This window comes from the organism of the source record quoted next, unplaced genomic scaffold (assembly GCF_019419815.1).
Source record: "Pyrus x bretschneideri cultivar Hongxiangsu unplaced genomic scaffold, Pyrus_bretschneideri_v1 Contig20, whole genome shotgun sequence".
Lineage (NCBI taxonomy): Eukaryota > Viridiplantae > Streptophyta > Magnoliopsida > Rosales > Rosaceae > Pyrus > Pyrus x bretschneideri.
The window spans coordinates 2,776,280-2,789,546 of record NW_025999502.1 but is presented as its reverse complement, the minus strand read 5'-3'; the positions used below and the strand labels follow the sequence as shown (position 1 = coordinate 2,789,546).

General features: G+C 37.1%; 2 protein-coding genes across 3 annotated transcripts; one reads left to right on the top strand and one right to left on the bottom strand.

Moving 5' to 3' along the window:
• The first annotated feature begins 541 nt into the window (after positions 1-541).
• Positions 542-4,100, top strand: LOC125477078 (plastidic ATP/ADP-transporter-like). 2 transcript variants are annotated; one of them, XM_048583852.1, is made up of 6 exons: positions 542-1,457; positions 1,959-2,213; positions 2,670-2,813; positions 2,901-3,248; positions 3,494-3,872; positions 3,906-4,100. In XM_048583852.1, exons 1-5 carry the CDS (start codon positions 690-692, stop codon positions 3,848-3,850), a joined length of 1,872 nt encoding a protein of 623 aa, XP_048439809.1. In that variant the 5' UTR covers positions 542-689; the 3' UTR covers positions 3,851-3,872; positions 3,906-4,100. The 2 variants fall into 2 exon arrangements, with proteins under 2 accessions (XP_048439809.1, XP_048439808.1); XM_048583851.1 differs by having other exon boundaries at positions 3,494-4,100.
• Positions 4,101-7,772: 3,672 nt separating this feature from the next.
• Positions 7,773-12,253, bottom strand: LOC125476991. Its single transcript, XM_048583706.1, has 7 exons — positions 11,759-12,253; positions 11,567-11,663; positions 9,656-9,817; positions 9,376-9,422; positions 8,749-8,875; positions 8,099-8,162; positions 7,773-7,966 (listed from the first exon to the last, which is right to left on the bottom strand). The coding sequence occupies exons 1-7, from the start codon at positions 11,960-11,962 to the stop codon at positions 7,915-7,917; spliced, it is 753 nt and encodes a 250-aa protein (XP_048439663.1). The 5' UTR covers positions 11,963-12,253; the 3' UTR covers positions 7,773-7,914.
• Between the last annotated feature and the right edge of the window lie 1,014 nt (positions 12,254-13,267).

The following is a 13,267-nucleotide window of genomic DNA, read 5'->3' as shown; positions in this document are numbered from 1 at the left end:
ATTTGACGAGATTTTATCTAATTTTTTTTGTTAACTTTTCTTAAATCTAATTCCCAAATTAATAAAATTAAAGAATCATAAGTAATAAAAGAAAAAATTTGATAACAACGATTCCTAACTCCCCTCCCCACCCGCAAAGACAAGTTGGTGTCTAATTGTCTGGATGATTTGTCCTTCAATTTGACATGAATGATCAGTTAAAATTTGATGGCAAGAGATTTAATTGGCCAATTTTTGAAAGTTTAGAGAATTAATTTACGAATAAAAAAAAAAAAAGTTGAATAGTAAATTTCAACTTGACATTATAATTCAAGAGTTGAACGTCACTTACATTTTAATTTAATTTTCTGTCTTCTTCTTCATCGAGGGAGATTTATCTTTCTGGTTATGATTCACAGGTTACAAAGCCCAATTTTTTAATTTAATCTTCCAAACTTGAAAAAAAAAAAATCTGCACTTAAATTTTGTATTTTTTTTTATTTTTCATTTTTCATTAAAAAAAAAAAAATATATATATATATATATATTTGTATCTGCCCTTTAACACTTCTCTGAAAATCTTTTTCATTGAGCCAGCCGCATTATCTCTCCCCCCTCTGCCTCCCCTTATCTCTCTCTCTCTCTTCATGTTCTTCTCCTGAGAAAACATACCCGTGTATTTTCCTGTAGGAGCCTAAGAGAAGGGAGACATGGAGGGTGTCCTACAAACCAAAGGGCTTCTCTCTCTTCCCTCAAACCCCAGAACCAGGGTTTTTCAATCTTCTTTGGGATTAAAGCAGAGATTTTTCTCCACAAAACCCAAAACCCCAGCTGGGTTTTCTCTATCCTCCAATGGGTTCCAGAAATTTCCAAGCTTTGTCCCAAAAAATCATGGGGTTGTCCCAAAAGAGAGGAACTTGTTCATCTGCCGGGCTGAGGCTGCAGCTGCTGCTTCACCAGGTGATGGGCAGCCAGCATTTGGGGAACCTGAGAAGCCCAAGGTCTTTGGGATTGAGACTGTGACTTTCAAGAAAATCATCCCACTTGGGTTGATGTTCTTTTGTATTTTGTTCAATTACACAATCCTCAGGGACACAAAGGATGTGCTGGTTGTGACAGCCAAAGGGAGCAGTGCAGAAATTATACCATTTTTGAAGACTTGGGTGAATCTTCCTATGGCTGTTGGGTTTATGTTGCTCTACACAAAACTCTCTAATGTTTTGTCCAAAAAGGCTCTCTTCTACTCTGTTATTCTTCCCTTTATCGCCTTTTTCGGGGCGTTTGGATTCGTCCTGTATCCGCTCAGCGGCTATATCCACCCTGAAGCCCTTGCTGATAGTCTTCTCAACGTTCTCGGCCCGAGATTCCTCGGTCCTCTTGCAATTTTGAGGATTTGGAGCTTTTGTTTGTTCTATGTCATGGCTGAATTGTGGGGGAGTGTGGTGATTTCTGTGCTTTTCTGGGGTTTTGCCAATCAGGTAATTTCGCTGACATAATCTTATCTTACCAAGAATATAATTCTGGGATGAATTGATGATTGTTTGATGATTATTTTCTGCTGTACATCTGTATAGGATTGGGGAATTATGTGAGCACAATATGTCTGTACGATGTGTCAGTTGCTCTGAAATGTTTTTTAAGATTGGAATTGGAAGCTTGTTTTATTTAATAAGCAGGCAAAATATGCTAGATTCCTTTTTGGATGTCTTTATCTGCTATTTGGCACAGCAGATCGAACAAGAACTAAGTTTTCTGCTCAAGGGTTCTGGCTTTCAAAGCATGTTTATATCCTGTGATTTGTATCGGAATTTTTTTTTTCATCTTACATTTTATTTTGCAACAACCCCGTTTGAGTTGTATAACAAGATATGGATGCTTATGGGATATTGTCGAAGTTTTCCTTGGTCAAAATTTGAGGTCTGCATCACTGTTATTGACGGGAACTGTAAATAACTAAATATTACATGCATTTTGTGCAGATAACTACTGTTGAGGAAGCAAAGAGGTTCTACCCTCTTTTTGGATTGGGAGCGAATGTTGCTTTAATTTTCTCAGGCAGAACAGTGAAGTATTTCTCTAAACTGAGGCAAAATTTGGGTCCTGGAGTTGATGGTTGGGCTATGTCCTTAAGGGGGATGATGAGCATTGTGGTGCTGTTGGGGTTCGCTATCTGTGGCCTATACTGGTGGGTAAACGCTTACGTTCCCCTTCCCACCCGTAGCAAGAAGAAGAAGGTAATATCTTTTTGTCACATCTGCATGAATCTGTTATTTTTGGTCCTGACATTAGGTCTCATCTGTTTATGAGCACCATGTTGAAAAAGTAACATCTTATTGCTTACTATCTTGTACGTATTCCGGTCACTTGTTTAGTTGTTTTCTATTTTCTTAATTTTGGTTATTAAGTGCTTGAATGATTCTGAAATGTGTTAAAGCCATATTTTTGTTCTTTTAAATCTTCACGAAGCCATATTTGTTTCTCATTGTATTGGTAATAACTCTTTATGGCATGGATGGAAGTTTTATATTAGTTGAGTGACGCCTCATTTGTTATGAAGGGACACCATTGGCCCTAGTTTTAATTTTTCTAAACTATGCAGAAGGAATTCCGAAAAAATGAATATATCCTTGAATTCAAAACCCTATATTTGGACCTGATGCATCTTTTTTTAACTCCCATTTACTTCGCAGGAAAAGCCAAAGATGGGGACAATGGAGAGTTTGAAATTTTTGGTGTCTTCACCATACATCCGTGATCTTGCCACTTTGGTGGTTGCATATGGTATCAGTATCAACGTTGTGGAGGTTACATGGAAATCGAAGCTCAAAGCTCAGGTATACTGTAACCCAATTTACTTGATCTTTGCCTATTTTATTGTTTACTAATTGGCCTCTCTCTCTCCTGCTACTCTACTCGCACAGTTTCCAAGCCCAAATGAGTACTCTTCTTTCATGGGCGACTTCTCAACTGCCACCGGAATAGCAACGTTCACAATGATGTTGCTCAGCCAAGTTATATTCGAAAAGTACGGATGGGGAGTTGCTGCAAAGATCACACCTACAGTGCTACTTCTCACTGGAGTTGGTTTCTTCTCTTTGATATTGTTCGGTGGCCCACTTTCACCGGCTATTGCAAGCCTCGGGATGACTCCTCTTCTTGCAGCAGTATATGTGGGTGCTCTGCAAAACATTTTCAGCAAGAGTGCCAAGTACAGCTTGTTTGACCCATGCAAAGAAATGGCATACATTCCCTTGGATGAGGACACCAAGGTTTGGACTCTTACTCTTCCGGTTTAGAATTTGGCTTCGCAAATAGTGTCATCTATTGCTGTTTCTATTTATTTGGTTCACCTATCAATTAAGACAGGCGAATTGAATTATGGATCTTATCTTTGTAGAGGGGAGGTTTCTGTCATTTGTTAATCACATTAATCCGGGAAAAGTTCGAGTTTTCTAATTTGAGTTTCCTTATGAGGCATTTTTTGTTTACATTCCTTGTTAAATTCTTGCTGTAGGTTAAAGGAAAGGCGGCCATTGATGTTGTCTGCAACCCATTGGGGAAGTCTGGTGGTGCTCTGATTCAGCAGTTTATGATTTTAACCTTCGGATCACTCGCCAATTCAACACCTTACCTTGGAGGAGTACTACTGGTGATTGTTCTTGCATGGCTGGCAGCAGCCAGTTCCCTAGACAAACAGTTCACTGCACTGCGACAGGAGGAAGAGCTCGAGAAGGAGATGGAAAGAGCGGCAGTTAAGATCCCAGTTGTGGCTCAAGAGGGAGGCGGGAACAGTTCTCTTGCCAGCGACTCGGTGCTGAACCCAACAGCCGGAGACTCAACCAGTGGAACTAAACCTCCGCGCAACATGTAACGTGTCGTGTTTGATTTCCAAAAGAAAGAATCAGTGGGGTTGATGAGATCTAGAAGCAAATATTTGGTGAAGTTATTGGTTGGTAGGATCTTAGTTTGCTTTGAAAATAAGCAGCTTATGACTTCTTCAAAGTCCAGTTTTCCATAGATACTGAAACTACATTATCTGCTTAGTTGAAGTTGCTACTGATATTTTGTAGAAATATTTGATTGAATTTTTACGTCGATGAAATAAACTTGGTTGATTTCTATTCTTATGTGGTATCATTATTATTTTCTCAGATTATTATTTTTGTTTTCTTTTAGGGTTATTTAAGGACTAACTGGATCCATTCAGTTTTATATTATTTTTTAACACTTTGTTTGGTCGAGGAAGTTTATGATTATTAAAGAATTTTAAAATGACGGAAATTAAAATGACGGAGTTTTATTTTTTAGAATTTGTTAAACACAGTGAGTTGAAAAGAAAAATCTTAATCATAAGAACAATTACAACCCACCACTACACTGCAACGGAAGTTTTGAGTTAAATTTTTTATGAACTAGAATTGAATACTCAGTGGGCTGACAATTTTTATTCCAATATGGTTCAACTTCGTTGAATTCGTATAAAATTTGGCTCACGCTTGCCAGTGCCTTCCATGGTGGGAAGAACAAGATGGAAAATGACAACATGGTCATGCTCTTTTAACAAACTCACTTGTCTCATTAATGGATGATGAATAGGATGCTTTGTTATCGATTCACAACTTTTTATGTGTATAATCGGAACTATTCATATTTATTACATCACTCTTTACATATTATTTTGCAAAACATCAATAAGAGATCGTTTACTGATCAAATGATATGAAAACAAATGATCGGATAGTTGCAATAGTTGATTTTAAATTAATTTTTTTTACAGAGATGATTTTTACATTGTAATTATAACATGAACTGTGTTGATCATAAAGACGAAGTTTCATAAATCTATTACGAAGTATATCAAGAAGGAACTCCTTGACAATCTTAAGAAGCCAAACTTTTACGTCAATGAAATAAACTTGGTTGATTTCTAATCTTATGTGGTATCATTATTATTTTCTCAGATTATTACTTTTGTTTTCTTTCTGGGTTATTTAAGGACTAACTGGATCCACTCAGTTTTATATTATTTTTTAAGTTGGACTGGAAATTTGAAAACAAGCGAAATTCTTGCTAAACTATACTAACACTTTGTTTGGATAGTAAGTTTATGATTACTAAGGAATTCTAAAATGACGGAAATTGGAATGATGGAGTTTTATTTTCTAGAATTTGTTAATTTTCTTGTTTGGTTAACCTAACAGAACAATGAAATTTGAATACGAAAATTATTATTTTAAACTCTTCCTCACATAAATTTGGAAATGACACTTATTTACAACTAATGACTGCTTCAAAGTCTAGTTATCCATGCCGAAATTCTAAGTTTCTATGTTTATAAATGTAACAAAGGAATTTGTTCATGTCAATTATAAATTCTTATTTTTGTCAAAATTTCGAGTTTATTTCCCTCATCTAAATATAGCATAAAGAAAGGAGAAGAGTTTGAATTTAAAATGCAGTGAGTTGATGCAACGGAAGCTTTGAGTTAAATTTTTTATGAACTAGATTTGAATACAGTGGGCTGACAATTTTTATTCCAATGGGGTTCAACTTCGTTGAATTCGTATAAAATAAAAATATGGCTCACACTTGCCAGTGTCTTTCATGGTGGGATGGACAAGATGGAAAATGACAACATGGTCATGCTTTTTTAAGAAACCCACTTGTCTTGTTAATGGATGATGAATTCTCTTCAAGATGCTTTGTTATTGATTCACGATTTTTTATGTGCATGATCGGAATTGTTCATATTTATTATATCGCTTTTTACATATTATTTCTGCAAAAAATCAATAAGAGATCGTTTACTGATTGAATGATATAAAAACAAATGGTTAGATAGTTGCAATAGTTGATTTTAAATTAATTTTTTTTGTAGATATGATATGTACATAGTAATTATAACATGGACTATGTTGATCATAAAGACGAAGTATTATAAATCTTTCACAAAGCATATCAAGAAAGAACTCCTTGACAATCTTAAGAAGCCAAACTTTTATCGTTTATTAATTGAACCGGCGGCCTAGTCGGGTTGCATATTTTATAGCCATTATCGAAACTTGTTTTGATAAAAGGGAATGGCGATGACTCCACCAAAAGAGTGTTCCCTCTTGCCGGACATTTGGGTGGTCTTGGATCCATCCAAATTTGCCTTGGAATTTAAGTGAGAGTGTTGAGATTCCTATGATATTTTTCCTTCGTTGGCCTTCAATCAACGTTAACAAGGAAAGGTATGATGGGTTGATTACTACTTATTTTGTACCAATCAGCTATGTTGTAGGGATCCTTGTAATTATATTTACTTGTAGAGAAATCTTTAGGAGACTCTTAAAATTGAGACTCTCCATGGACTTTCTACCACCTCATGTTTTTGGAACAATGTTATGTTATATTGGCACGAGAAATAACGTTAAAGTATGAGCTGGAATAGTCCATGGAGAGTCTCACTTTGAGAGTCTTCTTAGCATTTCTCATACTTTTTTTTAAAGTTCATTGCAAAAAGATTAAGCGAGATTAGCTCTTCGACAATAGTCGAGTGCAAAGCGCCTACCCTTCACCGTAGGGGTGAGGACCATTAGACCTAGAAACCCTGCGGCCATCCCTTCTCCACCATTTTTATTAAGAAATATGAATGAAAGTAAAAGAAACAATACAATCAGGGGGACCAAGTTAATACTTGCCATGATCAAATGATCAAAGAAACCGATAATAAAGGCAAGATAAAATGTCACAAGCCTGTGTTGAGGCAAAAATCCTGGAACTATAGACCACCAGTGATAAGCATAACTATCAGCCCCAAATGAAGCTTGCCTAGCATTATTCATAATTTTGCTTACTTAAATTTAAATACAAATTTGATTGGTATCACATTATTTGGTTTTGTGTGCTTGCCTAGCATTATTCATAATTCATTGAAGGACTGGATCACATAAGAGTATTTTATTGTAAAAAAAGACGTAGGGTCCAATTTATCTATTCATACTAAAGAAAAGGATCATTGCCGAATCCCTTTGGATCCCGTGATCTTGATCATTCATCGTATATCGTACGGTTAGTTTTCGTTAGGTACTATTTATATTTAATTTTAAAATTTAAATAATTTCTAACCGCACAATATACAATGAACGATCATGATCATAAGATCTCCGAGATCTCCAGAAAAATGATTCGGCAATGATCCTTTTCCATACTGAAGTAGACAATACTGCTTACTTTAAGCCTAACCATTAATCTCAACCCAAGTAAAGAGGAGGCCCACGCAACCAAAATGGCCACAAGCAAAAAGCGAAGAAACCTACTATAACGGTCACCTGCAGCCGCGGCCACTGCCACCGCCACCACCAGCATAGAGTTGGTGGAGACAACCAGCCATCGCAAGAAGCATAACTCCTATCTCATTCTTTGTCTCACTTCGGTGGTATGGAGCCAAATCCTCAGGCTTATTGAGCCTTCTTCCGAACAAGCCTTGGAAAATTCTACATCTTGCACTTGTTCTATTTCGTCAACAGTGACAGTATGATTTGGGTTGTCCATGAAAATAAATCCATCTGGTTCCATTTCATTTTACCGATGTTTTAAATTCAATTCTCGCCAAAAACGAATTTGAACCAAATTATTATGACTAACCCATTGTGAAACTTAACCCACTCCCTTAACCCTGGCCCCTTTTGGTGGGTTAGATGAGATAGGTTGTGATCAATTAAAATGGACTTGAGGGATAGTGTGCGTGATTGTTCTGCTGTGCCACCCGACGTGATGTTATGACTTAACAATAAATCAATTAAACTGAATGCTACAAAACATAACCTTTCCTTGAAACTATTCAACTCTCAACTGTTGAATTTACAAGTAGAAACCAAACAAACAAACTCACTCTTAAAATGCATTTTTCCAGAACCGGGCGCTCAACAAATTGTCAGCTAACAGGAGCACTCACTTCTGTTCATCTTCTGTATCCTGCAGAACAGCACCTCTTACTTTTGCCCTGTTAAGAATAAATTTGTTATTCATGTGAAGCGAACCGGAGCACTCACTTGATTGTTCTCGTATATATGGTAAATATATAACAGTAAATTTAGAAAGAAGGGATTGATGTGTGTTCGAGAGACAAACTTACCTACGATATGCAGGCACAACCCGATTGGCAGTTGCTGAGTTGGCATCACGAGCTGCTCGTTTCTCTGCCACAATAACATAGAGATGATCAGTTGATACACAATGATAATACAAAATTGCGTGAGATGAATCCCAATAACTGTAAGCGGGGAATAGAGGAAAAAGAACAAAGACAACAAAATAAATATAGTTACTCAACAAGAGTATATGCTCAAAAGTAAAAACTTGAGACTCGGATGAGCTCTGTCGATTACTGAATAATATCGGCTAACATAGTTAAGAAATGTACTAAATCCCACATAGTTACCATGCACTCTGAATGATGTCGCACACAGACGCAGCTTAACTTTTAAACTTACTTATCTTTTTCATTTCTTCTTGCATATTTTGCTCTAAGACTGAACATAATAAAACCTGAACTCATGGCTACATGGAAAGCAATCAACAATGCAAACAAGCACAGAAGAAGATATTTAGAAGTTGACCTACATATTATCAAGAACCAGCAACATGATCAACAATTTAATTTTTCTTTTCTATTGTCTTACTAATATGAAAATGCGCACGCACAAATTGCATTGTTTGGGAAACTCGGAACTTCTCACTTTACCAAAACGGCAAATGCTTTAGGCAGAAACAATTAAATCACACCTGGAGAATTATTTACACCATTGCTGAATAGTCCAGAAGCATCTGCTCTATCTGAGGAATTAATCCTTTGTAACTTTTGCCTTCTTGTATACTGTTCCAGTTGACTCTGAATACTAGCATTTTTTTCCTAACAGATATAAGAAACAAATTTAGGTAAATAATGGACTGGTGATAAATAAAAGATAAATTAGTGGACAGAGAATAAAAAATCTGGATAAAGTGCACATTAACAATGAATAATAATGATGTACGGTACATAAACGTAATCCTGAAACCATAGAGTAACCACAAACTCCAACTGAAAAACGAACTATTCATTATTGGCTGGTTTGCTACAGTGTCACTCAGTATTTCACCTATGAAACTGTATAGTCAGGAAGAGGAGCAACTCTAAGGAGAGAACCATGCCGTAAGTATACGAGAACAATCAATATTTGAGAGCTTTATTGTCATGCTCCCATTAAGATAAAATCTAGGCTCCAGCACCGGGAACATGCCAAATATTCTTCCGTGTAGGAATATGTAGACATAATTCAGTATAGTATTGACATTTTTCCGTGTCCCAGAATGTGTGAAGACACAGAATAAATGCTTTAAATAATAATAGAGTGCAGCAGGGAGCCATACCTTTTCTGCTGATATCACTTTTGACAATTCAACAGAGCGCTGTTGTTCTGAAGCACAATGAGAAAGAAGTACAATCAATTCCAGCACAAGAAGAAGAGAAATAACAAGTAGACAAATCAAGCAGAGATGCACAAACAAGGGATTTAAGATACACAATAATGTCTGAAAAAATAAACGTGATGCATTAAGTATAGAAGGTGTAATAGCCAATTCAGAAAAACACAACGTAGGCAAGAAAATGAGAATGCAGCCTTCTGCTGCAGGATATTGAGAGGACAACCTTCCACGTAAGACTCATGGAGGTTTTTAAATTCTCCGAAAAGCTGAAGAGATAGATTTGCAATAGCTTCACTAGCAGCAGTACCCACAAGTTTTGTGAGAGAAATGGAAATTCGAGGCATTCCTTTTGATTTTTGAGCAACTAATTTTGCATGTGCACAACCTGAAATACACATAACAGAGTCTACGTAAGCATTGAGCATATTTCCCTTATCAAAGTTTATACATCTACATGCTGTTGCAGATATAAGATCGTGTATGTTGTTAACATACACAGCTTTTATTCTTAAGAAAAAACGGCTCAAAATTTACTTGTCCATCCAAAACATTAAAATAAAAAACTTTTCTAAGTGTCAAGAATTTTTTATAGCTTGTTCAAGTTAGCATCATTTTTTTAAGGCTGGACGGTTCAGTCAGCATATATAATTAGAGCGGTGCTAGAAGTGATTAATTTGAGGATGATGGATGATTAACTATTCGAAGGATTCAGTTTTGGGGTGGTTGGTATGGTGGGGTGGTGGGGGTGGGGGTGATGGTGGGCTACAATTCTGTGAGTCAGTGGTATGCCTTTCCCTTTCTATTTGAATTTTTAATTTATTTAATTGTCGAAAATAAATATGAAGTTCAGTGGCAACTTCCTAATTACATAGAAAAGGCAGTCTTCAAAACAAGCAAACAAAAGGAAACTAAGAAGTTGGACACGTGACTTAACCAAAAGCTTTGGACTGATGGAGCGCCTGAGCTAGAATCTGTTGCTAGCACAACTCAAATGATTATACAATTCAATGGTAAAAAATAAAATTTGTATACCTAACAAACCGAGTACGACTACATGGACCACATTTACCGAACAAATCTTTCATAGAGATGGGACTCACCTCATCTTTGTGAGAGATGTAGTCAACATTAAATGTACAAATGAGAGAGAAAGAGGAGGAGAGAGGGGGTGGGGGTGGGTGGACGGGAGGCGTTTTCTGGTCGCCCGTGCTTGGTGGGGTAATGGGGCTACTCTAAACATTCCATTAGTTATATCAACGTTCCAACAAAATTCTTTTAATCAATTGAACATTTTTGAATAATGGAAGGGGAAAGGGATACACGTATGGTCGTCATATTGAGCTTAATACCAATAAAAAAGAGCTTTTGGTAGAGACTCCAAAACATTACAAGAATAATTATCATTCAAAGAGCTACGTAATTCCAATAGGGTTAATACGAGTAACAACTAACAAGTAAAACATGCGAGTTCAAGACAGTTACTGCTGATTGTGAACAATTATGCATACACATGTGTTAAGTCGTCTTAAAATAGACTTTGAACACTCAATAATCAAATTTCTGACTTTTCCGCATCTGAAGAGACTTGAAGGGAATATCAAGTATTTCTAAGTCAAAATATGAAATTAGGCGTTTTCCCATTTTTCACATTGAGAATGACTAATTCCCCTCAAGCTAAATGGAAGTCTGAATTCCACTCTCAAGCTTCCTCATTTTCAAGCAAAACCAGGTAAAAAAACTATTTGTTCAGGACTTCTTTCAAATACATTGAAGTTGAAGAATAAACCGTTATCATGTCTATAAAAGTTACGACTACTCAAGCACAGTCAGGACCAAGAAATGTCATAAACCAATTAGAGATTTGCGTAAAATCCCGGCCCCGGTAAAACAACAGCATGCTCCTAAAGCCTCACCATTCTTTGCTATTAAATTAGTAACACATAAAATACGGCACCGCATGTAAAGGTAGAAAAACTCATAATTCACTCTAGTAATTTGATGATTCCAAATGATTGGAAAAAGGAAACAAAAATGACACCGGCCTCTAGTAGTAGTAGCAGCAGTAGTATTGCAGGAATGGAATGGTGAATGATTCATTTCATTATTCAAAAAGAAAAGGGTATATAGTATGTACCATCATCGAAAGAAAGCTTTACGTCTTGAGACTTTAGGGAAGCAACAAGATATTCTATGAACTCTGACCAAGACCCTCCTATGCCAATGCTGTCCCTCTGCAATTCACCAATAACAATTTACATACATACATACATGAACACATTTAAACAAAATCAATAAATAAATTAGAAAATTTTGGGAGAAGAAATACCAGGTCGTCGAGCTGGGAGACGGAGCGCACGGCCTCCCAGTGACTGGAGTGGAAATCGGTGACGTGGATTCTGAGGTGCGCAGGACCAGCGGTGGAGCCATGGACGTGGAACAGGAACTGCCGCGGCGGAGTCAAAGCATTAGCCGGCCCCTCCACCCTGGGCTGCCCGAATATGGGCTTCAAATCTACTTCTAACCCCTCCATTTTTTGGCTTCAAATCCTCCATCCCAAGCTCATCTTTACCAATTTGCGATCTGACCTCGTCGGGTCGATTGGCAACTGTAGCGTCGAATATGGAGTTGTCGATCTCAATCTGCAGATGTTAATCCGCTGTTACAATTGTTGGGGGAGGGGATGGACGGCGAGGGAAATTGATTTTGCCGGTTGGCCTTGGGAATCGTTGTGTGGAATGAATGAGGGAGAGTAAGTTCGTTTGGGAGAGGAAGAAGAATGAACGACGGCGTTTTGATTTCTTTTTCCGGTTTTTTGTTTTTGTTTTTGTTTTGAAGTTTCATTCAAAATATATGGGCACATTTGTTTGGCCTTACTAAGTTTTACTAGACTGGAGTGGGTTACTAGTTCGTTTTGGTATGAGAAAGGGACCGACTTTAATGGGATTAAGTCGAACTCCAGTAGACTAAATCCTTTGCTACGCGGCCTTAGCGAGACCCCCCTCCCCTAAAAGGAGAGGATTGTTAATCCCATCTCCAACACCTGCTTCACTTCGCCTCAGACTCGTTGTCTGCTTCAGTTAGGGTCAGCGGCAATTCCTATTTTTCTTAAGCATTTTGTCTAAAGCTATCTGAGCTTCTATCTTAGTTTTTCTGAGCAGTTGTCTCAAATTTGGATGGTATGCGCGTCTTGTATTTTCTTCTAGTTTATGTTTTCCTTTCTCTCTTTCTTGATCTATAGATTTTCATCTTCCTCCACCACTTTCTTTCATCCTTGCCACATCCACCTCATCTCCTTAGCACTTGTTTTGCTTCTTACCTCAGATCTCAAACCCTAGATTTATCAAATTTTACTCTCTTTGCCTTAGATTATTGTTGATTCTCATCCCAGTCCTTACCACATTTGTGGACTTCAAGTCTGTGGTGGTTCTTTTCCTTGATCGATTGAGAATGACGCAGGTTGGCTCAAGTACAAAACTCCAATCCCATCTTCTACAGACGTCTTGTCGAGGCTTGTTCTTTGCTATTCCTTACTTGCTATAATGGTGGTTCTTGTGATAAAGGAGTAGTTAGGATTTCTAGAGTTTGTTCTTTTATTTTGGGCTTAAATCCTTGTATTGGCTCTTTATTTGTTGCTTAGCTGGTTCATATCTTTGATTATTACTTCACTTTGTAAATGGACCAATTGATATACCTTTTGTTTACGACAATAAATTACCATTTCCTTCCACACAAAAAAAAAAACAGCTTCTTTCTTTTAATCTCTTCAATTATACCAACTGAAACCTCTTACCCTCGATCTGTTTTTTTACCATTCAATAGCTACATAACCTTTGTG

Coding starts and splice junctions, on each gene's coding strand:
- LOC125476991 (XM_048583706.1), bottom strand. CDS start 11,962: ATGGAGGGGTTAGAAGTAGATTTGAAGCCCATATTCGGGCAGCCCAGG. Junction 9,818..11,566: donor AAAGCTTTCTTTCGATGATG/GTACATACTATA, acceptor TGTGTATTTCAG/GTTGTGCACATGCAAAATTA. Junction 7,967..8,098: donor GTTGTGCCTGCATATCGTAG/GTAAGTTTGTCT, acceptor TATTCTTAACAG/GGCAAAAGTAAGAGGTGCTG.
- LOC125477078 (XM_048583852.1), top strand. CDS start 690: ATGGAGGGTGTCCTACAAACCAAAGGGCTTCTCTCTCTTCCCTCAAAC. Junction 2,814..2,900: donor AATCGAAGCTCAAAGCTCAG/GTATACTGTAAC, acceptor CTACTCGCACAG/TTTCCAAGCCCAAATGAGTA. Junction 3,249..3,493: donor CCTTGGATGAGGACACCAAG/GTTTGGACTCTT, acceptor TTCTTGCTGTAG/GTTAAAGGAAAGGCGGCCAT.